Source organism: Fusarium phalaenopsidis (genome assembly GCF_050370095.1).
Source record: "Fusarium phalaenopsidis strain FUZ10S chromosome Unknown contig_32302, whole genome shotgun sequence".
Classification (NCBI taxonomy): Eukaryota; Fungi; Ascomycota; class Sordariomycetes; order Hypocreales; family Nectriaceae; genus Fusarium; species Fusarium phalaenopsidis.
The window spans coordinates 5,630,964-5,656,661 of record NW_028145405.1 but is presented as its reverse complement, the minus strand read 5'-3'; the positions used below and the strand labels follow the sequence as shown (position 1 = coordinate 5,656,661).

General features: G+C 51.0%; 9 protein-coding genes across 9 annotated transcripts; 4 read left to right on the top strand and 5 right to left on the bottom strand.

Moving 5' to 3' along the window:
- Positions 1 to 1,233: 1,233 nt before the first annotated feature.
- LRP88_09106 (uncharacterized protein) lies at positions 1,234 to 2,244 on the bottom strand (the record flags this gene model as incomplete). The annotated part of the gene is made up of 2 exons (XM_083245599.1): positions 1,234 to 1,792; positions 1,847 to 2,244. 2 exons carry the CDS (start codon positions 2,242 to 2,244, stop codon positions 1,234 to 1,236), a joined length of 957 nt encoding a protein of 318 aa, XP_083100093.1.
- Positions 2,245 to 6,165: 3,921 nt separating this feature from the next.
- On the top strand, positions 6,166 to 6,651 carry LRP88_09105 (uncharacterized protein; the record flags this gene model as incomplete). Its single annotated transcript, XM_083245598.1, has 1 exon — positions 6,166 to 6,651. The coding sequence occupies one exon, from the start codon at positions 6,166 to 6,168 to the stop codon at positions 6,649 to 6,651; it is 486 nt and encodes a 161-aa protein (XP_083100092.1).
- Positions 6,652 to 7,054: 403 nt separating this feature from the next.
- LRP88_09104 (uncharacterized protein) lies at positions 7,055 to 8,465 on the bottom strand (the record flags this gene model as incomplete). Its single annotated transcript, XM_083245597.1, has 3 exons — positions 7,055 to 7,183; positions 7,232 to 7,843; positions 7,893 to 8,465. 3 exons carry the CDS (start codon positions 8,463 to 8,465, stop codon positions 7,055 to 7,057), a joined length of 1,314 nt encoding a protein of 437 aa, XP_083100091.1.
- Positions 8,466 to 9,458: 993 nt separating this feature from the next.
- LRP88_09103 (uncharacterized protein) lies at positions 9,459 to 11,184 on the top strand (the record flags this gene model as incomplete). The annotated part of the gene is made up of 4 exons (XM_083245596.1): positions 9,459 to 9,484; positions 9,538 to 9,578; positions 9,636 to 9,734; positions 9,803 to 11,184. The coding sequence occupies 4 exons, from the start codon at positions 9,459 to 9,461 to the stop codon at positions 11,182 to 11,184; spliced, it is 1,548 nt and encodes a 515-aa protein (XP_083100090.1).
- A 1,535-nt stretch (positions 11,185 to 12,719) lies between these two features.
- LRP88_09102 (uncharacterized protein) lies at positions 12,720 to 13,633 on the bottom strand (the record flags this gene model as incomplete). Its single annotated transcript, XM_083245595.1, has 2 exons — positions 12,720 to 12,740; positions 12,977 to 13,633. The coding sequence occupies 2 exons, from the start codon at positions 13,631 to 13,633 to the stop codon at positions 12,720 to 12,722; spliced, it is 678 nt and encodes a 225-aa protein (XP_083100089.1).
- Positions 13,634 to 14,313: 680 nt separating this feature from the next.
- Positions 14,314 to 15,689, bottom strand: LRP88_09101 (FAD-dependent oxidoreductase; the record flags this gene model as incomplete). Its single annotated transcript, XM_083245594.1, has 3 exons — positions 14,314 to 14,736; positions 14,787 to 14,993; positions 15,045 to 15,689. The coding sequence occupies 3 exons, from the start codon at positions 15,687 to 15,689 to the stop codon at positions 14,314 to 14,316; spliced, it is 1,275 nt and encodes a 424-aa protein (XP_083100088.1).
- Positions 15,690 to 16,819: 1,130 nt separating this feature from the next.
- Positions 16,820 to 17,340, bottom strand: LRP88_09100 (uncharacterized protein; the record flags this gene model as incomplete). Its single annotated transcript, XM_083245593.1, has 3 exons — positions 16,820 to 16,840; positions 16,888 to 17,117; positions 17,166 to 17,340. The coding sequence occupies 3 exons, from the start codon at positions 17,338 to 17,340 to the stop codon at positions 16,820 to 16,822; spliced, it is 426 nt and encodes a 141-aa protein (XP_083100087.1).
- Positions 17,341 to 18,094: 754 nt separating this feature from the next.
- LRP88_09099 (uncharacterized protein) lies at positions 18,095 to 19,704 on the top strand (the record flags this gene model as incomplete). Its single annotated transcript, XM_083245592.1, has 3 exons — positions 18,095 to 18,189; positions 18,237 to 18,364; positions 18,413 to 19,704. 3 exons carry the CDS (start codon positions 18,095 to 18,097, stop codon positions 19,702 to 19,704), a joined length of 1,515 nt encoding a protein of 504 aa, XP_083100086.1.
- A 1,408-nt stretch (positions 19,705 to 21,112) lies between these two features.
- On the top strand, positions 21,113 to 24,988 carry LRP88_09098 (ankyrin repeat domain-containing protein; the record flags this gene model as incomplete). Its single annotated transcript, XM_083245591.1, has 4 exons — positions 21,113 to 23,534; positions 23,783 to 24,204; positions 24,258 to 24,618; positions 24,681 to 24,988. 4 exons carry the CDS (start codon positions 21,113 to 21,115, stop codon positions 24,986 to 24,988), a joined length of 3,513 nt encoding a protein of 1,170 aa, XP_083100085.1.
- Positions 24,989 to 25,698: the final 710 nt, after the last annotated feature.

Sequence of the window (25,698 nt, the reverse complement as noted above, 5' to 3'; positions counted from 1 at the left end):
GGTGCATGAAAGCTTTTGTCCAAACGAAGGGCTCACCTAACACTCACCTAGAAAACCGCAGTTGGAAGCACAAACGCCTGGACTTTCCGGAGTAAACGAAATATCTGGCCGTATCCTATGTTTTTTTTCATACAGTTCTATTCATCCTTATCTGATGTAGACAAATATTGTAGGGTCGAGGCACAGGTATGATGGAGGTTGTTCAACCAAATGACTTACACTTGGACAACCGTAAATGGTTTCATGGTCCGCCAGCCAGGCATATTGCATAATAAAGTCAGATCTGGACTAGACACCACGATGTGTTGTCCCCCGCGCTGACATGGCTTAGCTCCGTTGTAAGCGGACGAATCCTCCACCGACCAATGCCTCTCACTTAGAGCTTGAGGCCTCACCGCCAACTTACGGAGCTGGAATCAATATTGTCAATTCTCATCTTGAAGCGGCCCGTACATCCATTTCATCAATGGTTTGGGCGTCTGTAACCGAGCAAGACCTCATATGACGCAGTGGGCGCAGTCCTTCGGCCAGTTCCTGTTTGGGTCCCAACCATGCAAGAGAGCGTATCGGAAAATGTGACCTCAGCATCTGTTGATCCCTGGCGTATTGCTGCTGCCTGCCCTGTTGCGTATCCCGGTTGGGGAGTCCGTGGCACCATACGAGTGTTGAAGCCAGTGTGCCTTGGTTCTAGACCAGCGATTTGCATTGATTAAGTTGTGACTTGGAGATGGTGGGCGGTTAGCATTATGCCTTGGGGGATTTACAACCTTGCGCCCGAAGGGAAATACGCCGCGAGGAAATTGAGGTCGGCTCGGGTGTAAACGAGTCGGGAATTGGCCGAGCTGGTGTAAATGACAGCCATTGTGTCTGCGCGGTGTTGTGATACACAGCCTGCGATTGTGCATGAGTCCGTATGTTGGTGATGTTGGAAATGTCACACTTGGGTTTGGAACCACGCTTGATATCAGAAATAGGTAGTTGTATTCAATGCAAATTCGACAAGGTTTTGCTAATTTTGTAGCACTGAGCCGCCGTTCTATGTAAAAACGCCAGCAGAAGGTGTGAGGATAGCTTCCCAACCCATCATCATCAACGCCATAATCCCAACGCCGTAGAACATAACAATCCATCAATCCTGGCTGGCTTTGCTACCAGCCATCCCGAGAAGTCGTGAATAGGTCATTATATCAGAAAAGACAGAATATGTACGTAGAAAGAAGGAGTAGACGGAAACTAGACGAGGAAGACGGTCGCAGCGACTGCGGCCACGGCGGGCCAGTAGCCGAGGGCCTCGATCATGCCCCTCATGCCAAGGCCAGCGGGACTGTCCTGCTCGGGGACGGTAGTGCCGTTGGGGAGGGTTCCGTTGATGAGGATGGTGATGTTTCCCTTGTACTCGGCGACGGTGACGATGGACTTGTTGAGGGCCTCCCAGCTGCCGTTGCCGATGAGCTGGTCGTAGTAAGCGGTATCGTTGTTGTCGTCGCATCCGCAAACCTCGTATCGGCCGCAACCGCAAATAACGTCGCGGACTTCATCCTCGTCGCTCGTGTCGTTGTGGAAGTGGTACTGGTGGGTGTAGGGGTACATGTAGGCGCCGTACAGCCAGACGCCGGGCCAGAAGGCGAGAGCGCTGCCTACCAGGACGAAGGGGAGGATGCCGGCGCCGGGGCTTCGGTTTCCGGATCGGTAGGGAGCGACGGCACCACCGGGGTAGTATCGACCGCCGGCGAAGTTGGGCTGGGGGCCGGAGCCGCCTCGGGAGCCACCGCCCACGTTCGAAGTTCGGGAGCTGCAGGTGAAGGGTTAGTAAAATGTTGGGCAAAGGATGTTTGGGAGTACTCACGATCCGCCGTTGTTCTTAAAGCTGCTGCTTGAACCTGAACGATATGAGCTTCTAGAACTTCCTGAACGGCTGCTTCCGCTTCCAGAGCTCGAACCTCCAGAGCGACTGCTGCCACTGCCACTGCTGCTACTACCTCCTGAGCTTGATCCGGATCCACTGCCGCCGGAGCTTGAACCGGAGCTGCTGCTTCCACCTCGGCTTCCACCAGAGCTGCTGCTACCGCCACCGCCACCACCGCCGCGTCCTCCGCCGCCGCCTCCGCCACGACGCTTGAACAGCTCGTGCTCGTTGGCGCTGGGTTCGGACTCGATGCGCTTGATGCGACGGGGCGGTTCAATGACGGATGCGGCCGCTGATGTGACCAGGGTGAGGTACAGGAAAGCCAAGTCGAATCTCATTGCGAATAGGTCTTTGTAGGACGAAGGATGGGTAGGTAGGTAAAAGGTGCGCGTTGTGTCGCAAGAATCAATGCAAGAAGCGCGTGTAACAAAGAAACGCGAAACAGTAGCTGATGTTGACTCTAGATTTGCCGATAGCAGGTTCTGGAGTTTCGGGGGAGGTTGCAGGCCCTTTTAATATGGGAAGGGTCGTTTGATGTGACGCTAGGTGCTTTGCTGACGGGCCGGGATCCTTTGTTCCACTAAGGCACAAAGCAAAGTGCTGGGGTGCCCTGGACGGTGTGGGTGGTGTGCAAGTGTGCCTTTGGATGATCGGACCGTGAGATGATCTCAGAGCGAGAGGCGATAAAACAGTGATGATGTCGTGGAGACGGTAAGGGTTGTGATCGACCACTAGCAGCAGGGTCGAGCTGTGGCTATGAGGTCACGGAGCAGTGCGTTTTGATGCTCTGATGGAACGGGAATTGATCGCTGTTGAGTGCTCGTGTAATGATGGGAAGAGCAGGGTCAAGTTCTTTGTTTCAAGAAAATGTGCACGATGGCTTCTTTTTAAAAGGGAGAGAGGTCTAGGCAATTGGTGGCTGAATGAGCTGAAAGGCATCCAATTTCTCACAAAAACAAAGCTAATCTCCAAATGACCTCTTTTTTTCACTCTCGGACCACAGGGAGCGAGCTAAAGTCACGGCGTCGGGTCGTTTCTGGCAGTGCAACAGTGAGAAAAAAGCACACTAACGAAGCGGCCGCCTGTGGCGTAGAGACGCTCATTTCTTGCAGGACATGTCGCTCGCATTCGACGTGTTGTTCCGTGGAAATGGACCTGGCTTCTGTTGGCTGTCATAACAAACATGCTATTGGCCCAGTTTGTTTCTTTGCTTTCGATTTCTTCCAGGCCCTGGCTGCCTTCAAAAAGAACCCCGGTTGCCTTGTGATGAAATTGCATGGGTTCCGTTTTTGTGGCACAAGACAAGCTTGTTGGTATTAAGCTTGCAGGGAAAATGCAGCGTGAGTGCATCATCCCGGGCTTGTGATTGGTTGCTGCTATGGCTCGTGCGACAAGGCTTTTTCTAGGCTGACTTGCAAATCCCTGCGGTAACAGACGCCAAACACCGCCATGTTGGGCTTGGTGGCTGAAAGAGTTGATCTTTTTGGGTTTTGGAGAGGCGTTTGTTGCCCCGGATCTGGTTGCCTTGTGATCGTAGGGCTGGCTGACCGGCTGCCTCATCTTGGCTTTTGGAGGTGGACATGATGACAATTGCAACAGAGTTGGCCGCAGCAAGAGGAAGCACAGCAAAGACTAAGTTCTTACTCTGCACTGCAGTGTCTGTTCCGCATAACAACCAACACGTGTAAGGTCGGTCACCTTGCAGGATGCAAGCCAGTGTAGCAGGTTTACTCCAATGGATGACCTCCCTCAAGGTTCTGGCTTGCTCCGCGGGCTGCCTCATGCTGCTGTCAAAAAGAATGCCCATCTTGCAGAAGCGAGATGGTCAAGCGACTGCCTTGCCCCTCTTGTCGGGCAAAAAGACCTCCCATAGCCACAAACTAACTCCTCAATAGGCATCTCGCGAATTCCGAGGAGATGGCAGCAGAGCATCTGGAGGCTGTGCTGAAAGACCACCTTCTAGAAGCATGGACTAGCAGTTCGGCCAGTTCCCATCATGGATGTCAAAATGTCTGGGCTTGGCCACAATCATGCAGCCCATGTCCCCGCCCAGGAGCTTGGCATCGATCCCCGTCGATGAAGGCATGTGGGCTGACGAAACGATCTTCGCTAACGATTAACGTTTGAATTCGGGATAGCGTCACTGATCTGCCAAAACATCTCAGCCTTGCTGCAGATGAATCCTTCTACTGTCATGGGGCAAATAACCTTGATTGAAGTAGCATTTAATTCTCAAGCTACAGTAGATCAATGCATGATTGCTTTGGCTGCCTCCTTGTGTCGACTAATGGTATTGCATCAATCTGTAGTAGATCATGCTGAAACTAGGCGTCAAACACGAGATACCAGACACAATCTGCCTCGAACAAGGCTCATCTTGTAAGAGTCTAAGCATCTTGAAACTCATTCCGTGTAGCAGGCAGAATCCAAACTAAGCCCAGGTGCACAGTGACTATTGACATCATGTTTGGGTTAGCCTACATGAAAATATTCGCTGGTGCCTTGATGTATGCAACACCCAACAAGACGATCGAGATTGCATGATTAATATCACATTTCTGGCAACATGGTGCGCTCCGCTTCCACTGTCCGGGCATCATCACATTCAACGAATGACCTGCTTGAACTCCGGTGACTGGTAGCGATTATAGAGTGATGGGTAATTAATAGAAAAAGAAGGGTACTGCTATCGAAAGACTAGACATTTCTAACGGAAGACCAACTATGAATGGATTCACAAGGTCAAGCACGACTGGTACTTGATGGCCGAGGTAGGCCCGTGGATTGCCGTGCCGTAGGGAGCCCCGTTGAGGCCAAAGGCGAAGAAGATTGCAGGTGCCCCCATTGAAGCCAACGCGGTGTGCCATGGCGTACTTGACCGGTGTGATGTAGCACCCTGCCGTACTCAATCCCTTTATGGACTGGGTGATTGAGAAAACGCCTCGTGTGCTGATGTAGCCCTTGCTGCAGGACGGGTTAGTATTGTCAGAAGAGTGCTTGGCGCAAATGTGATTGCAGACAGGGTAATGGCTACCAGAAGCGGTGAGCTTCGCGTTTTCCTCAAAAGTGAAGCGGTTCATGGTCCAAGGAGCGCTGCCGTACCCGATGTTGACCTTGCCCCGGAGCCCAGCCAGACTTCAATGCTGATTTGCTCTTTGAGTTCATGTCTGATGCCAGTGGCTTGTGTGTCATTGGTAGCTTTACAAGGTCGGTCGGACTTTGGCTCCTTGGGTAGCTGACTGGAGCCCCCTTGAGCTTCGTAACCAGCTTCAACGCCGGCTTCAAGTCAACACTGTTTCTGCTGCCTGGTCACATTTTGCAGCAGACCGACCTGTTAGAGTGATGATATTGTCCCCATTGGGATCCATCATTAAGCTGTGATTTGGGTGGAGATATTGGAGACAGAGGAGGCACCCTTGACTCGATTACGAAAGTTGTATGTTGGAAGGCTAGAGCCGAAACTCACAAAGGATCCTGAAACGTTGTCAGTCTTTAGCATATGAAATCCATGTCACCTCTTATGGAATATCATTTTCAATATCTTGGGCATTGTGTGTGCGAATATGAATGAGTGATCGGTGCGCGAACACGCGCGCCTTGTTCTTGTCCAGATATTGTTTTTGGCTGATCTCTCAACTGCAATACTATGGACACCATGACATAAGAGACCATAGTTATATCTAGTATCTCTTTCCTAATTTGAGCGAGTCACCAGAGGACAAATATACAAGCCGTATTCTCGTCCAGGCTTGTTCTTGATTGATCTGTCAATCCTAATACTTTTCACGCTGCGTGACATAGGAGACCATGGTTATGCCCGATATCACTTGCATAACTTGAAGAGCGCAATTCTTGGACAGAAACCCCAAGAGAACAGCACCATAAGCATATATATGGCGAGATGGTTTCTTCTCTGTTCCAGCTATTTCCACACCACACGCTTACTCTGACGAGTTGACAACCTCCCTTCTTCTGATCAAGCAAGACCTGTCGCCCTCTCGAGTGAGCTATACGACTTGAATTATTATATACACTTACCATAGACATCCTGTAAGATGTTGGAAGACTTTTGAGCTCCTGCGCTGGACTTTTCCCAAGACACAAATATCGTTCCGCGCCGTCGTGCAAGGAAGGTCATTTACTCGCCTAGTGACCTCACTGCAGCTGAGAAAACTGCGCTCCTCGACTTGGTGCAGGCTGGAGTTGATGTGCGGGCCGGAGAACGAGTGGTAGTCACCCCTGCCGATTTTGACAACTTGATGTCGCTTGTTTTCAGCAACGACTGGAACACAAGCATCGAGATTAGCAACCTCGCCAAGTTTCCTCCAAGGGAGTTTGAAGACGAGACCATTCAGGTAGGGACATTCTCACGAACCCAGCACGAGCCTAGAAGCGCGGAGGAAACCCCCCTAGAGCGACGCGACGACGCCCCCGTCTTTCTCCATATTAAACCTAGATTCACACGACAAGATTTCTGGTTTTCCTTCGTCGATGCTGCCAAGAAGAAAGTTAGCGAACGCTACGTTGACCTGCGCCCTGGGGCCACACTGACGGACCTCAAGGCTGAGCTTATGCAGAATCTTGACGAGCGCGAGTCAGAGCGAGTGCGAGCGTTCAACTCGGCCTCCCTCCTCATCATTGGGCGACGAAGAATCGCCAGATTTGCAAGAGTGGGGACTTTCAACCCCCCTAATGTCCTTACCAGAGATCTTCCTAAGCGACTTGTTAGGGTGATGCGCACCTAGGAGCACATTGCAGCCGTCGGGGACTCTTACAAGAACGAGGCAAAGCTTGAAAGTGAGGAGGGGGAGGTACCCGTGGAGCCGCTGGCGAAACTGATCGTATCTGAAGAGCCGTGAGATCGTTAATCTTGCGTTGGCTTTCCCAAAGAGTTCGGTAAGTCATGAATGGTTGAGCAGCATTGGGTTTTAATGCTGCCTTGTGTCTCTTCGTGTGTTCTTTGATCTTATGAACGCCCAAGACGTCACTGAAAAAGAAGAATGAATGGTTGAGAACTATTGATGCCACGAGTCTAGAATAGTTTCTTTATTGATTTTCTTTCGAATATGCTTTGTCCTGACGCGTAATGTGAAATCCCTACCTACAAGTAGTTCGTACCTCTGAGGATGAACAAACGAATACCCCTTTCTAAGCATCCACACAACCAACTCCATTCAAATCAAGCAACTCCTCATCCATGTTCCTACACGCCCACTTGGCATCCTTGCCACTAGGAGGTGTGACGATGACGTTCTCAGCACGGATGTTGTCGCAGGACTAGCTTCATTAGTGCATGTACAGGTGAGTGTGAGAACAGAAACTTACGTCTTCGGAACTGCAGATGAGAGATCCAACAACAGGGTCATTCTTCTTTGATACTGTACCCCAAAAGTCCTTGAACAGAATGTCTGTGAGAATCACCTTTGAAGGATCGGCTTCGCACTCGGCGGCGCTGACGGCACCGTAGCACTGGTCAATCTTGATGGCACCATCATTGTTGTTGTTGAAGAAACGCTCGTAAGTGACGTTTCGGACGCGGCCTTCACCACCACCGCCGATCCATCCCTCAGGCTTCTGGACATCAGCACCGGGCCAGACTTTGAGGCGAGCACCGTCTGTTGCGTTGCTCATAGAAATGTTGTAGATGTACAGGTTCTCTATATTGTCAAAGACTCCTGGGTATTGTCCGAGAGAGCCTACAGAGATACCGTGGGATGAGTTGCAGACAAGTCCTTGGACGATGATGTTGGTGCTGTTGGGCTTGAATGATACGCAATCATCATCGTGGTCAATGTAGGAATTCTGGATGACGATGTTGTCTGATCGGTATGTATCCCATCCGTCAAGGTTCTTGGCAAAATTCTTTGATGTTGAGCGTGAGAAAATATCAATGTCAGAGATGAGAATGTCCGAGCTATTGGCGATGAGGTTGTGCCACTGGTCAAACATCAGTACATCATCATGTCAAGGTAAAAAATCAACTCACATTGGGAGACTGCCGAAGCTTGAGACCAGTGATTGAACCTCCCTTCCAACCGTCTGTCACAAAGAGAAGCGGGCGTTTGACTTTGCTGTCTGCGGCGTGGGCATCGTACCAAGCTTGGCCGTTGCCATCAATTGTTCCTGTGCCAGCTCCATAGAGGTTGATGTCCTCGCCACCAAACAGCCACCAAGAGGACCCATCCTGAAATGGAAACTGAAAAGTCCTGGGAAGCCAATGTTCAACGTCGTCACAGAATTTGACAGTTCCAGTCAAGGCAATGTCAATATGCTTGAGGAATCTCAAGTCCAGCTGAGTGCAGATGGTGTACTCCTGATCAAGGACTACAGTACCACCGTTGTTGCACTTCTTAAAGGCACGGAGAATCTTGGATGCATCGTCACCGCCCTTCTTGCCAGGCTTGACAAAGCACGTCTTTCTGCGAGGGGATGAGGTTGGGAATGCCTTGTATGGTTGGAGGGGAGTTGGTTCGTAGTGGGGACGCTTTGGGGCATGGCCAGCATCGATGAGTTCGGCCAACGCCAGAAAGGCGAGCACGATTGTAGGTCTCAGCAGCATATCAGGTATAATTTCTTTTGACGGGTCAGATGATCTTGGCTTTCGGTACAGTTCTTCACCGAGCTCTTTGCGTAAACGTCCCGAGCTCTTATAATAGCACACTCGTGGGTGACCTTCGGGATAGTTTTCCCCGTCGAACGCGGTCTGACTTCAGCCGATAACACTATCAGAAACTCAATCTCTCGGCAGTCCCACTCTCCTCCACAAAGTCGTCCCATCTCCATGCCATCCCCGTATTCCCCAGGTGCTTAATGAGGAGCTTCAAGCTTCCCCGCGTCCACTGTCGATCCCCCAACGCGAGGCTGAGCAAAGCTCAGTAGAGTTGTTCCACCAATAGTCTGCGGAACTCGCTTACATCCGAGGCCAAGATGAACATCATTGCCGGTTTGCGACTCGGAAGATGCCCATGATTCGTGGCATAAGCAGGCCTAGCTGGACAACAGCAAGGTAATATGGAAGGATTCAGGCTAAACTTGACTGATTATCACCAACTTAACCTTAAGGTTGCATGTGATCTTTGTGCGGGGGAATCAATTATGCTTATTGACTGATTGATGGAGGATCTCGAGATGGAGAGAATGAGCCGATCTGGGCAGCCTGCAGCCCGGGTAATTCCCGTGCCAGTTAAACCAAGACCCGCCGGCAAAGGCATTCCGCGCGCCAAGAGGAGCCATGACTGGGCCCGAGTCCTTGAATGTCGTATTGGGCGTCATGTTGAACGACATCGGAGCTCCTCTGTCTAAACACCATTGGTGGCTGACCTTGGTTTGTGTGCCCCCCTGCGAGACCCGTCTACCCGAGTCCAGACTCTGCTAGCGAAGTCGCAGATCTGTGGATAAAAAGGTCCATTCTTAATGGGCTTTGTCCACTTTTCAAAGTGGTCTTATCAATCTCGACTTCTCAGGGTTCTCCCCATTCTTTTTTTTCTCATCTGCACTGATCAGGAGATCTCCCTTTGCTGCAGAGGACGGACAAGTGAGCTTCTAATCAAAGATGGCTTCGAAAAAGCTGTACAACTGGTGGGTCATAGCTTGACGGCTTCTAAATGACGATGACTGACTCGGGAAATTAGGTATTGTGCCATGGTGGCGGCACTTTGCATGGTGCTTTACGGTAAGAGCATTTATCTTTCTGCGTCTCGTCAAGGTTCATACTGAGTATGGCACATAGGGTACGATGCTTCAGTTTTCAACTCCCTCCAGGGTTCAGATAACTGGTTCGAGTGGGTTGACATGGACCCGGTGGAGGATACCTACATGCTTGGGTTGAGTGAGTTCACGCCCCAAAGCCGCTGGCGGCGTCTGTGGAGATTTGATAGCTAACACTCTACTTTCAAGTCAACACGAGCTACACAATCGGAGCTATCATCTCTGGCTTCTTCATGGGCGGTCCGCTCGCAGACTACATGGGACGTCGCTGGGGCATGTTCATCGGCTGCTTTATCACCATAATAGCGACCTTTATGCAGACCTTTACTCCCCACCACCAGATTGGAGTCTTTATTGCCGGCCGCGTTCTCATCGGTATCGGCCAGGGTCTTGCTCTCACGGCGGCGCCTGTCTACATTGGAGAAGTCGCCCCGGCCAACATTCGAGGAAAGGTCATGACGATCTGGCAGATGAACTACTCAGTTGGGTCCTTCATCGCTTACTGGATCAACTATGCGTGTTCCAACAACCGTGAGAGTATGGGTCAGTGGGATTGGAAGATGGTTGTTATCTTCCAGATTCTCGTCCCTGCTATTGTCTGCCTTTCTGTCCTCTGGATCCCTGAGACTCCCCGATGGCATATCCAGAAGAATGGCAACGTGGAGGCTGCCAGAGCTGCGCTGGCTAGAATTCGAGAGACTGAGCAAGAGGTTGAGGAGGAGCTGCTCGCTATCCGTGGTGCTATCGAGTACGAGAAGGAGGCCATCAGTGGAGTCTCGTATTCTGCTCTGTTCCGGGATCCTTCAGTCCGAAAGCGAATCATCCTCGCCTTTCTCCTCAACATTGGTCAGCAACTGTCTGGACAAGGCACTCTCAACTCGTACTCTACGACCATTTACAAGAACGTGTGGTCAGACAAGAAGAAGATCAACCTCATCAACGCCCTCAACGCCACCTTTGGAATCATCTTCACCCTCAACGCCATGTGGACCTCTGACCGCTACGGCCGCCGCTGGCTGCTCATGGTCGGTGCCGTGGGCATGGGAGTCTGCATGCTCATCGTTGCGGTCGTGGGTCTAGAGACACCGACATTCGAGGGCAACGTCAAATCAGAGTCTGTGGGCATCGCTATCGTCTTCCTTTTCTTCCTTTTCGCCTTCTTCTACAAGCCCTCATGGGGAGCTACGGTGTGGATGTGGACTGCCGAAGTGTTTTCCATGAACATTCGAGCCCAGGCTGTGGGCATGTGTTCTCAGATGCAGAACGTAGCCAACACCATCTTCCAGCAGTTTTTCCCTACCTTTTTCCGTCGCGAGGGTCTCAAGTGTCTCTTCTTCTTCATGGCCATCAACTTCTGCCTCGCGGCTTACGTCTACTTCTTCATCCCGGAGACGAAGCAGGTCCCTCTGGAGGAGATTGATACCCTGTTTGGTGGTGCTTCTCATGCCGCCAAGGGTGGTGATATGCTGGAGGAAAAGGCTGCTGTTGAAAGCACGGCTCAGCCATCGGGCTTCGAGATTGAGAATACTTCTCAAGCAAAGCAGGCCAACACCAAGGAGCAGACTGTCTAATATTGAAGCCAGTGGACAAGGAGACTGGACTGAGCTGGATTAGAATAGGTAAGAACTAGGAAATTAGTATACTACTGGTCCTAGGTGCCAGCTGTTACAGCCTTTCGAGCACTAAGGAGCTAAAGGTAGCTCTCATATGCATTATCCTGAGCCACCTGACTATCTGGGTCCCGCACAAGCTCGAATGTCTACGTGATAGCGGTTTCGAAGAGTAGGCAAGGCAATCTCTTTTCGGTGGAGGATGATGCTGGGCTGGCATGCTGGGCTGGCCAGATGGGGCGAGAAAAAGGACATGCACATAACTAAAATGGTTCATTCGGCTGACTGCTATGACTACCTACACTCCCCCCTTAGCCCCCTATTTGTAGACACAGATTGCCCCTTATCGCAGCTTAAGCCACTCCAGACCGGATGGGTTATCCCGTATCCATTCGCCCGGGTTCAGATCAACAACAAACACGGTTCCCACAAAGGTATAATGATCTCCCAGTTTGCGGAGTAACACAGGTTGGTCATAGTCCTTGAGAATGCAGAGTCGGTCGCCTTCTCGTACATCTAGGGGTCCTCGTCCAAGGTATCCCCTCTTGGTCTCGAAAATTGAACGATCCGCCATCCTCAAACACAGGGGTATTAAATGTCGAAGAGCTTCGTCTTTCTGAGATTCTTTATCTGCGAATGGATTATCACTGAACCCTAGCTTCTTTAGATCTTCGTCTGGGAAGGCCCGCTGGTAAAGTTGAGTCTCCCAATCGGTAGGAAAAAGGGAAGAGTCTGGGGAGTCCCAGCTGCCCAAACCGTCGGGGTGATTCATTCTCACGTATTCACTTGATCCGCTAGCTAGAACAAAAAGAAAAAACACCATAGCTCTTGTCACAGTTTTTGAAGCCTTCTTGAAGAGTAGGCAAGCAATATCTTGCCAGGATGTGGCGCCGGAGATGGAGCGCGGATGCCGAGATGTGTAGCGGCGAAAAGAGTGTCCAATGTCAAAGACGAATTTTTGAAGTGTTCCACCGTCGAAACAAGCAGGTCTTGCGAAATTGGATACATGGAGAACTGGTTCGATCTCAGCTCCCAAAACGACAAGGCTTCCAGTGTCTCTGACTAGATACGGATACCTCTCTGGATCCTCTTGAGATAGACTCTGGGAAGCTGCAAGGTTCAAGAGCCTGGTTTCGTTCTGCAGAGCATTTTGAGGGAAATGCGGAGCCCAGCTTGGAAAGTCGTCCGAGGATCCAAAATACCCAACACCCGCGAGCGACAAGAAGCCAAGGGGTAGGATCGGCGACAGTTCAAGTAGCATGATTGGCTTACCCCTAGCTTCCAAGGAAGCCTCTATCCAGCACTCGACGAACTCGGTATACACTTCAGTGACGCTTTTGGTGTAGTCTGGCTTCATAGGGATTTTAGAGATTGCCAGAAGCCCATAAATGTAGTCCCTTGGATCTGTGGCGACAAGCCGTGCCGCAGCGATTGATTCCTTCCAACTGGGGCGGAAAAGCCATTTTGCCCAAGATCCTCTGGTTGATTTCACGGCATCATTGGTTGTTGTGATGCACCTGGCATTGCGGATTGCGTCGATCCCATGATGGGGCGGAAACCGAATAAGACCATCCCAGACGGTTTGGCAAAGAAATTCCGGCCTTTGAACCTCACCCTTATCAACTTTGGACTCGAGCTCAAGTTCTGTATAACTTTGTGCAAACATAAAAAGGTCTTGCCGACTTAGAGTCATGCCACCCAAGCTGAATAGATGGAGTTGACGAGCAAGCACGACTTCTTGGTAGATCCATACTCGCTTCCAGTATTGGTCCAGAAAAAGATCCATGACGGAGTTCCATGCATCATTTTTGAAGGGAAACTCGGCGTCCGATGTCTCATCACAAAGACTGGGGTATTGTTGAAGCCACTCGAGCTTGAATGGGGGCATGTCGAAGATACCGAATATGTCCAGCTCATCACGGTCGTCAGGGATGGTGCCACTCGGATAATGCCGAGCCGCCTCGTCAGCGAGTGTCTTGATGGTTTGAAACGCCAGCGAGTAATCTTTCTGGCCAACCCATGCGTAGACAGCTTCAGCGCATATGAATATGTGGTGCATGAACTGGACTTGTTTCGAACGCTCTTCGTTGTCTTCCTGGTTGATACAGATGGCATCTACCCATAGATATTTAATGGGAGTGGAAGCTCTTCCAAGGTTCCCACTCCGGATGCGAGACAAGGCAGAGGCCAGGTTTGGAGTGACCTTTACGTCTTGACCCTGGAGGATAATCTTGTCGAGATCTTTCTTCTCGCCCCAGACGTACGAGAGCGCAAAGTATTTTGGGTTGTCGTTAAGCGAGACTGTGATGAGTCCCCAGTCCTCGGAGCCATCTGAGGGAACCTCCAAGAGCCGAATCTCGGAGGTGCTCGGATCGAGACGTCTGTAGAGAAGGGGGGCTGCTGTCTCCATGGTGAATGAAGAAAGGCATGGGAGTAAGATGTTTGATGGAGAATGTGAGAGCTGAGTGCCGGTGCAAGGGTGATGGTAATCAGCATTGTTTGGGGAAAGGATGAAAATGGAGGAGGACGGGGTTGTGGGGTTGAAAGAGAGATAACGGACAGAAATTCAAGAGGAAAAGCACGCAACTCAAACTAGGTGTGAGTGACCAACCGCCTTATCGCTTACGAAGATGGCATAGGTAGTTTCATTGGTCGTAACATACATGCAGAGATGCATGGCTACGTGTACGTGGGTAGGAGGTTGCCGTTGATAGGCCGAACCCGCATGATGACTGCCTCTCGTCAGCCGCGGCTGAGTATAGTCACCTATCAGAAGTCTCCATTGGGGTGCACAATAGAGAAATATCGATGCTTGGGGGCTCCCGGATGAATTCTTCGACTGGATCTTCGATTGGATCATCTTTGTTCTCGCCGAGTGAGAACAGTTGCTCGTTTAGTTGTGTTACTGTTAGACTTGACAATCAAACTGCACCTGACCGTTCATTGTCAGTAGTATTTTCAGTAGTGAAGGCTCGGAGCATCGGCAATGCCCTATTGGAACAAAATGAATAGTTTGAACTCAGTTGTGTAAATATACAATTTGCCTCACTATGTAAACTTTATAGGACCCCCTGATCTGATGCACAGCACTCATAGCTTGTAACAATGATCCAACCTCTTTTGAAGATCCACTTTGGCTTGTGCAACCTCCCCTTCAAGGTCAAAATTCGCAATAATACCATTTCTCTCGTTAATCTCACTCTCGATCTTGGCCATGTCGCTACCAATGCCATCTGCCAGCCACTCATAGCAGTCTCCGATCCATCTGCTGCTCTGCACAAGCCACTGGGACCGTTCCCTGCGACACTCGTCGAATGTTTCGAACACGGAGGGAAGATCTCGGGAGCTGTCGACGCTGGAGAGTAGCTCGGCCAGGAATGCGCTGTCTTCGATGCAGAATCCTGCTCCGGCGCCGTGATGGGGTGATGTTGCGTGGGCGGCGTCTCCAGCGATGCACACCCGACCTTTGTGGAAGGTCGGGGCCGGATGGTCTCCGAGGTCAAAGATGGCCCACTGTTAACTGGTAAGTCTATGCACAAGACAAGTGTTATAAAAGCACTTACGACTTTAAGCTGTTCCTCGGTCAGGCTCAGCAGCCCAGTCACAGCTGACCCGTATCCAGCGAAGTCCTTCAGAGCATCTTGGCGGCTTGCAACACTGGTCGTTCTGCTGTAGTCTTCCCAGTCTGTTGGAGATGTGTGAAAGGCTACGATGTTGAGCTTTCGGCCATTGTCGACAGGAAATGTGAGAACATGGCCACCTTTGCCCAACTGAAGAGGTTAGTCTTTGAACTGGCGGATGAGAGGGCTTGCAAAACTTACGTGCATTGTGGCATTGCGTGCCCTTTCCTCTCCGACGGCTTCAACCGCCCTTTCCATAGGGACCATGCCTCGGTAAGCATACTTGTAAGAGTATGTTGGGTGCGCTGAAGGGTGATCGAGGCCAACGACTAATTGTCGTACACGAGACTTGATCCCATCACAGCCAATGACGGCATCAGCAGAGGCGGTAGTTCCGTCGGCAAAAGACATTGTGACCTTTCCATCGCTCTCAGTGATGCTGTCTAGGCATTTGCCAAACACAGCTTGGTCTTCTGGGAATAGCTTGGCCAACTCGTCGAGGTAATGAGCTCTGTGAACGCCGTTCTGCCCCAAGCTGCTGTTGATGGTAAATCCAGCGCCCTCATCCTTGGTACCGTCGACAAAGTCGAACCAGACTTTCTGCTTCGATGGCCAGCTGTTGCGGGTGCACACCTTCTCGAAAGCCTCGTGTACGCCCGGGTGGCAGAACTCCATAGCCCGGACTGCATTTGGTGTGAATGATACACCGGCACCAATCTCTTCGAACCGTGATGCCCTTTCGTATAGTTTCACTGGAATGCCGCGATGGTGCAGAGCAATGGCAAGGGTTAGGCCGGCGATGCCGCCGCCGACCACTGCGATGTTGAAGTCTTTTGTTGGAGCCATTGCGGATATGAGTTTTGTTGGAGGTTGTCTTGCATGGACTTAGCTCAAGCCAAGGACTGATGTCTAATTATAAACCTAACTGGGTGGCCCTGTGGAGCGCGGGGAATGCCATCGGTTAAGGTGACATTCATCCGGAATTGTTCTTGGCCCTATGAAATGGAGATCCTCCATCCTGTTAGTCCCCGGGAATGCCGTCATAACCGAGAGTTACGGGGAAGAGGTGTTGTTGTCGCAGGGCGAGTTATCGGAATTCCCGATGGCCCCTCAGGAGGTTAGTGTTAAGTCCGTTCATCTCCCCGACGCCACCAACCCCGGGCCTTACTGCCGCGTCATGGCATGCCGAGTCCCGATGCATTCGAGTAAAGCGCCTGGATAAATCATGAGCGGGTCGGAGACCTTCAGATTAATTGATCGTACGACTGGGTCACTGCGAACTGTTGTCCGTGACTATAAGAACCTCCCCGATTCCTCCGGTCTAGTGTGCCGTGATGACTTGACACAACGGTAATGCCTAGCATTCTGTAAATTGTCTAGAGTCTATGGCAGTTCAGTAGAGTGCATGCTATACTACCGGCGGACAACTCTACGAACGGACGAACTCCGAGGAGACCAATTTGTGTCCTCTACAACCGATACATGCCTACATGGGATGGCTCTACGTCTGCGTCCGGGCGTGAGGCTTGAGCAATGGCGTCCCAATAACAAACATTCTACCAAGGCCTGGACTCAATGCCAGCTGAATTCACATGGCATAGAACTTGCATCGTCTTGATACGTGGTGTTCTGGCCCATGCTAGTCTTGGCACTATTACTTGCTTCCTCGGAGTCTTGTTCCTCGGAGCTGACCCCTGGCGCGGGCATGTTTTCGGCAAGTCTGCCAGCCAATGCGGTTTCACAGCAAACCCCCAACATGCAGTCACATCATGGTTAAAAAGTTGGAGATAACCGAGACACAAGCCGGACTCGTCTCGGGGTCCGAGAGTCGAGGGGAAGTTGGAGGGTATGTCTCGAATCTTGGAGGAGCGTCGTCATTGACGATGGAACTAGGTGGCGAGCATTGCACAATATGTCTTGGCTTTCTCTTATGTGTGATGATAGATCGACTGTCTCTCTCAGTAGTTACCAGTTCGCTAAGCCAGAGCGGCCAGGTCCTACAAACGTTAGTCAACTCGATATGTCCATCATTTGTCAAACTCACAATAAAGACCTGATAAGAATCCCACTTGTATCCCCACTCAGACTCGACCGGAGTCAGATGTCCTCTAGAGGAAAAGGCAAGAGTCTTGGTTTGTCCGTCCAGTAGCCCTAGATCTACGGACCCGTGGATCTCGACCTGGTCGGGGTTGTTACCGTATGGGGATGCGTCGCGTATCGTGTGCTTACGCCACGAAATAGTCGCCCACAGGGCTTCCATTGCGGCAGTGATTTCTTTCTTAGTTAGTTTCTACCAAGGTATCCCGGGTTGGACATTCTCACCTGCTGTGCCCTTGCACGGCTGCGAGTCTAGGATAAAGGCCGCATCCTCGGTGAACATGTTGACGTATTCCGTGGTACGTTCCCGGATATCGGACAACTTGAAGTACTCGTCCAAGAATCGATGCACCCCATCATCAAGCTTGGGCTTGGCCTCTGAAGATCTCTGCGGCTCCATAGTTACGTCGAGGATGGAGGACAATGGGGGTTATTGGTGGTACAAGGAAAAGCAGGCTGGGCTGGAATCTGCGCTGTTGAGACCCCTCATTCACGACTCCACACGGCTTGCATTGGACACGCCTTATTCACGCAATTATGCTTGATCATGTCTTATCATACTTGTGCATTATTGAGGGTGATGAAGGCATAGTCTGTTAAGCCCCTAACACGGAAATTGGAGTCCGCTCAAAGCTTGAATTCCTTTGACGCGATCCAAACGTTGGCTCAACGACCAGACTCGCCACCCCGCAGCCGACACATTCGGCAGCCGGGTCTCAGACAAGGGCCACACCAAAAGGGGACTACTTTGCAATGCAGGCCATACAATTGGATAAGCTTATCTTTTGGGCCCATGGCTCACACCGCGCGAAGGATCTCGGGGAGATATTGTTGGCCAGCTCGGTTGCTTGTGAACCAATAGCTCCGCACCAAACCTTGGTTCTTTGCGGTCTGGATGCAACCCCACGGGGGAGTCTAGCCAAAGCCAGACCATGCTTTCCCCCGCTTCCCCAGATCCTTACTCGGACCCCGGGGAATCCGGGGTTTGAAGCATAAAGGGATGCCGTGGGTGGATGCCGACATGGATGTTCCGAGGAGTAAGGTCTTGGAGGAGAAAGGGTTTATATCTGTCGTGGTCTTCCTTGTAACGAGTCAAGATCATCAGGGCTCTTGCTCGATTCATCCTCACCCATCGCTCTTGAACTTCACTCATCATGAAGCCGTCTACGGAGCATCGCGATACCATTGAGACACACAATGACTCGGCCTTGCAGCATGCTGCCGAGAAGGGTCAGGTCGCTACAGACAAGTACGCATTCTTCTCAATCTCACATCTTCATTTCTGACGCGTCGCAGATATGGCCAGCCTCTAGTCGAATATGACCCCGCCGCAGAGCGTCGTCTGTGCCTCAAGATCGACCTCCACATTGTCCCTACGGTTGCAATTCTTTACCTGTTTTGCTTCATCGATCGAGCCAATATTGGTGAGTAAAATCAAGCCATGAGAAAGATGTCAGCCTGACATCTTCTAGGCAATGCAAAGATTGCCGGCTTCGAGAAGGATCTTGGAATGACAGGATACGACTATAACATCCTCATCACCACCTTTTACATCTCCTACATCGTCTTCGAGATCCCCTCCAACATCCTCTGCAAGTGGCTCAGCCCCGGCTGGTTCCTCCCCATCATCACGCTGCTCTTCGGCATCGCATCTCTGGGCACGGCATTCGTCAACAACATGTCCCAGGCCGCTGTTGTGCGCTTCCTGTTGGGTATTTTCGAAGCGGGAATGATGCCAGGTATCGCTTACTATCTTTCTCGATGGTATCGTCGTGCTGAGCTTGTTTTCCGTCTTTCGCTGTATATCGTCATGGCACCGCTTGCTGGAGCTTTTGGCGGTCTTTTGGCTTCGGCGATCCTCAGTCTCGACCATTTTGCCGGTCTTCATCGATGGAGAATGATTTTCGCCATTGAAGGAATCATCACGATCGGTCTCGCTGTGATCGGTTTCTTAACCCTTACTGATCGCCCAGCCACGGCTCGTTGGCTGACACAGGAAGAAAAGGACCTTGCGATTGCCAGAGTCAAGTCTGAACGCGTTGGAAGCACGGCAGTTCTCGACAAGATAGACAAGACCAAGCTTCATCGTGGACTTTGGTCTCCCGTCACGCTCAGCACTTCCATCATCTTTCTGTTCACCAATATTACGGTTCAGGGCCTTTCGTTCTTTTTGCCAACGATTATCAAGACAATCTACGAGGACAAGACGACGATTCAACAGCAACTTTATACCGTTCCTCCGTATGCTGTCGGTGCATTCTTCACGCTTTTCTTCCCCTACCTGAGCTGGAGGATGGATAAGCGACAAATCTTCTTCATCATTACTGCTCCGATATGCATGGTCGGCTATGCCATGTTTCTGGGATCAAAGGACCAGATGGTCCGCTACGGCGCAACCTTCCTCATCGCTTCATCCGTCTTCTCGCATGGAGCCCTTAGCAACGCTCAAGTTTCGGCAAACGTGGTCAGCGATACAGCCCGCAGCGCAGCTATTGGTATGAACGTCATGTTGGGTAATGTGGGTGGTTTGGTTTCCAGCTGGTCATTCCTCCCATGGGATGCACCCGATTTCCACATCGGAAACGGCCTGAACCTGGCTACGTCTGGTACTATTCTTGTTCTTAGCACGGCGACTCTTTGGTGGATGATGAGAGATAATAAGAAGAGAGAGGGGTGGAATATTGAGGAGGAACTTCAGGGCTTGTCTCAGGAGGAGATTGAGGATTTGGACTGGAAGCATCCCGCATTCCGCTGGAAGCCTTAAGTTTCGCTTTTAGCATGTGCTACATGAAGGCACCTTTCTTTCTGGCCGATTTTAATCAGCCAACCGATTCACTGGAGGCTGGGTCTGATGTTCAGATGCCAACACAATACGACGTCCTTACAGTATGCCTCATGCATGTTAACGCCTGTGACTATTGTATTCATGTTGGCTATAAGTACCTAACCCGGAAGATCAAACCACCAGAAAGATCAAGTGCATCAAAAGGTCATTGGGTGCTATTGAAGTCGCTATCCATAAGCCTAGGAGTGTAATCCACCCCAGCCTCGCTGAGAACGAGCTGTGTTTAGTTCTACATAAATCAATTATTGGATAGGGTGGAGACTATTACAACGTGGCTACTTAATGCTGACCTAAGGACAAACCCGTGGTGATAGAAGTCAGCTAACTGACACCTTTTACTTTACGCCATACCCTCCTACCGAGGGGCAAAGAAACCTATATAGGATCACATACGAGCATAAATCATAATATTGGGAGGGATTCTCAAACCTGGATAAAGTTTCCGTGACTTCTTTGAGAGCACGTGGGATGTTCTTAAGGAGGGCTTGGACTGGCTGGAGAGTATCATTGCCTCTATCACCGCGGGGACTCTCCCAACGCTGCGTATGATGGCGCTCTCAAGCTAGGAATGGTCGTTTTTGTTTGCAACTATATCAACAAGAAAGGTGGATCGCAACGGATAAACTCGGAACATCAAGTCTTGATAACTGAAGCCGCACCGAGGTTGTATCCAATTTTCAGTACAAGGACGCGCTTCTGAACTGAGACTGCTCTTGGGTGGAAAGATTTCTGACCCCCCTGTCCTGACTAATGACTTCTTTTGGAGGCGTCATTAATGACAAGAAGCAGGCAGTTTCTGGTGACATGGGGCTTGAAAGTGACTCTAAGCAGGCTGCTCGAGTAACCTGCACTGGGTTGCGCCATTCGCGCCAATGATGGCCATGCGGCCGAAAGTCCGGTTCGGAGGCGGAATCGGTGGGCATGACAGTTATTATCATTGGGTCAAAATAATAATTTTGGGGGGATGCCGAAATAGCCAAGCGAGACTGGGCTCAGCTTCTGCGGATATCCCCAGCTCTCTCCTCTTGCCAAGACCAGGCTGTGAAGAGATCCGATATCACAGGTTGCTTCTAACCACAATCCCATATCGTATGGTGACATTGCAGTTCAGCTTCTGCACAAAGGCGGGGGAATACGATGAACAATCCAATTGCAGACATCAAAAGAACAGAGAAAGCGAGTTGTCAAATTTGTGATGGCAACGTGGCGGGCTGAACTGTCCGATGGCTGGGATCGGCCAGCCATGTAATAAGACGGTCCTGGGTCGCCATCTCGTGAGATTTGTTTCTTTGCTGCCAGGCTTGACATTTGGTTCAAGCTGGATACTATGGCAGAAGAAACGAACTTTGTCAAAGAAGCTCCGGACGAGTCCACCCTCGAGACAAGCCTGTTGGGCGTCTACAAGCCGATCCCGGAGGCGTCTTCCGATGAACCAGCCACTGATGATTCCGCCAAGGCCAAGGATACGGGAGGCGAGACACCCTTGCATGAGCTGCTTTTGACAATGGCCAAAGATGATGAAGAGCACAAGAAAAAGACCGATCTTGACGAGCTCAGCCACTTGTTGGATGTCGGGGCTCGAGTCAATGCCAAAGACGCCGCTGGTGGAACGGCCTTGCATCTTGCAGCCGCGAAGGGGCTTGTTGAGGCAGCTACGAAACTCATCGATGCCAAGGCGAACCTCTCGGAACTAGACAACGAGGGCCGACAGCCTCTACACAAAGCCTGTTCGGAGGGGCATCTCGACGTTGTCAATCTACTTCTCAAAAATGGCGCCGACACCCAGATCACCGAGGAAGGCGGTTGGTCTCCTCTGCACTTGGCAAGTGGATACGGCTACACAAAAGTAATTCAAGCTCTTCTTGAGAAAAACAATACAAACCTCGACGACACTGAGTCGCTGGAAGGCTGGACCGCTCTGCATGCGGCCATCTACAATGGCCGAGGTGATGCTGTTTCGGTTCTACTGAAAGAAAAGGCGAATGTTGGCAAACAAGACAACGGCGGCTGGACACCATTAATGACAGCAATAAAACAGAAACATGAAGAAATTGTGAAAAAGCTGCTCGGTCTGGGAGGAGACCTTCAACTGGAGATACGCGACGAGTTAGGACACACACCTCTCCTGGCGGCAAGCATCAATGGTTTCTCGGCGGGTGCGGGTCTGCTGGTCGATAAGGGTGCAAACTGCAACGTTCAGTCAACCAATTCCGAATGCACGCCTCTGATAACTGCTGGTGACTGGGGTCATAGCGGTGTAGTCAAAGTTCTCCTTGGGGCCAGGCGGACAAACGTCAACGCTCAGGATAAGGATAAGTGGACTGCTTTGCATGAGGCTAGCGACAAGGGTAACAGCAAGGTCGTTGGGATTCTTCTACAGCATCAGCCTGATGTCGATCGACCTAACGATGAGGAACGGACAGCCTTGCATTTGGCAAGTGAGAAGGGAAACGAGAACATTGTCAAGCAGCTTCTGAAGGCCAAAGCGAAAGTGGATGCAGAAGACAAGGACGGCAAGACAGCGTTGCATCTCGCCAGTGGTGCCGGACCTGAGGACTACAGCAAGCAGAAAGATGAGCTAGGTCCTGATGACCTCAGTCCTGACGAGAAGGGGATGATGGAGTTCCGCTCCGGCCGGCATGCTGCCGTAGTGGAGCTCCTTCTGAAGTACAAGGCGAAGCCAGGCGCCAAAACCAAGAAGAATGAGACGGCGCTGCATCTTGCTGCCGCCCGTGGCGACCCAGCCAGGCTGGGACCTATTCTCGACAATATGGAGCAAGAACTCATGGCGACCAGAAACGACCAGGGCAGGACCGCTCTTTACTTGGCTTGTACTGGAGACAGCCCGGAAAGTGCTGTGGAGAGTCTTCTCAAATCGGACAAGTTGAAGACTGCAGAGTTTGGTACAAGCAACGTGAAGGATGATGAAATAAAACGGGCCGTGGACAATCCGGGCACTCATGAACTCGCGAAAGGGCTCATGAAGGAGAGGTCAAAAAGAAAAGAGACGGTACAGCCTGCAGGATCTGACAAATGGAGTATGATCGAGTGGGCGGCATACAGCCTGCTCCCCGAGGTACTCTCGCCACTCATTGCCCAATCTCCTGGGAGGTCGGATATCCAGACGGCGCTGAAATTCGCGCTGAAGTCGGGGCTGGAGTCAGCCTTGCAGTCTGGACGTGAGCAGAGCAAGCTCCCAGAGGTACTCTCGCTGCTCATTGCCAAAGTTCCTCTGATGCCTGACCTTAAGACAGCACTGAAATTTGTGCTGGGTTTGACTTTGGATTTGACCCGGGGGATGAGGGTAAAACAAGGGGCGGGGCATAGGCAGCTCCTCCGGGTACTCTCGTTACTCACTGACACTTTTTCTGGCACTCCTGAGATTCAGGCAACACTGAAGTCGGCCTTGAAGCAAGCGGAGAGGGCAGAAAACCAGCCACCTGAACCCGAGCTGGTATCGATACCGCCGACTCAGGCCTCAACATCCTCGCACAAAGGCAAGAAGAAGGAGCCAGAGAAGGCCGAGAATCGGCGTGCGAAGACCTCCCTGGAGTCAACGGCGCCGATCACACGGACGGCCAAAGACGTCGAACCCGACTACTTCAGTGCCCTCGTGGATATTCTGCGAGACCCTTCCTTCTCGCAAACGCACAAAGACATCAGCATGGATGGGCCAAAACTTAATCCTAAACTATGGGAGATACTGGAAAGCGTTGAAGCCACCCTCGTGCAGTTCTACAAGCGTGAGGGTGAGTCGGGAACATTCCGAAGATATCGGTCATTGAAAGAGGTAATTTACGGCGATGGACCAGAAAAGATCATGAAAAAAACCGTCTCGGACCTGATGATGGTCCTTGGGGGTAAGCCTGAGCTTCCAGACCCCCTAACATATCTCAACACTAAGCCCAAGTTTACGTGGATTCATCTACCGGCAACAAACGTGTGTGGTCCTTGGCTAGTCTATGCTTGAGTGAGTTGTTGCTGATTTTTGGAATAGATGGTTTGGATGAATGTAAGAAACCTTGCATCAACAACTGGTGTCTTTGGCACGCTACCGCGAAAATGAAAGAGTACAATATTTACTGGCCAACGACGCAGGACATGTTGTCGAGGATCATGAATGACGAGAAATTTGAAGCCCGACAGTATCATGAACTCAAGACATTTTCCCGAGACAGTTGGGTTCAGGTGCCGGATAGGACATCTTCATCGAGGAGCATGAGGCCGCGTACTGTGGTAAGGCGTCAACAGAACAAGGTCGGCAGAAAACGTGGCAACATCAAGAAGGAAGAAGAGGAGAAGAAGGAAGAGGAGGAGGATAGAGGAGAAGAATCTGGCAAAGCGAAGAATGAGACAGATTCCAAGGAGGATCGACGAGAGAAGAACAAGACTAAGTTTGTAGTCGCATCAGCCACTTACGTGAGTTTTGAACGGCACCAGTTTTGTTTGTCGATTCTAATCCATGATGGCAGATGCCTTACTTTTGCTTCTCAACCTACTACCCGGACGATGCCAGCTTGTGCGGAAAGCAGACGAAGTTCAAGGACATGAAAACGGCCTACGAGGACCTGAAGGGTGCTCAAAACCCCGTCATTCACGAATCGCCAACCCTCGATGAATGGTACTATCAATTTGCAACTGATGATGAATCCCAGAAAGACAGACGTCGTCGCAACAAATCACAGGTTGTCACCAAGGCCATAGAAGGGAACAAAAGCACCAAGGACGGCGACAAGACCTCGAAGAAAAGTGATGAGGAAGGTGAAAAGAATGAGGCCAGAAAATTGAAATTGGTCCGAGTCAACCAGCTATGGGCCTGGACGATTGCAAACAGTACGTTGTATCCCCTTCTGGTTTATCCTTGTCCTGCCCACTTAAACAAATCGAACCTCTAGAATGGCTCATAACCGCCACCTCTTGCTTGTTCGACGATAGCAACGGTACGCTGGTGGAAGGAATTCTTGAGCAGCTGGGCAAAGAGGTTGAGGCTGGGGGGAGCGCGTCCCAGCCAGAGTCGGCAGCTGATATGTGCAGAATCATCGTTGACTACTGCATCGGCACTTATGAGAGACCCCCGAAGCTTGAGGAGCCAAATTTTGAGCAGTCGAAGTCCGAGAAGGCGAGGCCTCAAGGTCAAGGTTCTATCCGGCAACTGTTTTCCAAGGCCACTGACCAAATTGTTCGTCATGGCCCACGAGTGTAGTAATTGGCAACTAACGAGTTGATAGGGAAGAGCTGAAGCAACCCTGTTTGATAAATTCAGGAAACAAACGGAAAACTGGCGTCGAAGTGAACCAGAGAAAACGACAGAAGATCCCTCCCCCCTGGGGGACGAAACCTCGCGTCTTAGCTCACTCAAAGGCTCACCCAGAGGCTCATCCAACGACACATCTAAAACATCATCCCGGAACTCAGTATACAACGATATCAGAAAGTCTATCATAGAAGCAGAGGAGATGTGTTGCGACATCAAAGACATCCGTGATGAGCTCGACATTCTCAGATCAGCCGCCCAGCACCAAAAGACTGTTGAAGAAGGGTTGAAGAAGGAGCCCCAGGGTGTAGATCTCGCAGCGGCGTACATTTTGAAAGATCTCGAAGAGATGGATACCAGTGCCTCGAGGATATAGTCTGCTGTAAGTCTGCCCCTGGTTCCCTTGATTAATGACGTAAGTGCGTACTGATCTTTGCGGGAATAGATCAACACGACCCTTTCGCTTCTGCAAAGTGAGAGTGCGAACCTCCAGGCCACACTTTCGCTCGAGCAAAGCGAGATTTCCAATAACCTAGCAACCCTCGCGAGGCGACAGGGAAAAACTCTCATGGTCTTCACTGTTGTTACTATTCTCTTTGTGAGTCTCACGCCATCCCAAAGAATATTGTTCGTTCGTACACTAACAAGGTTGTCTAGCT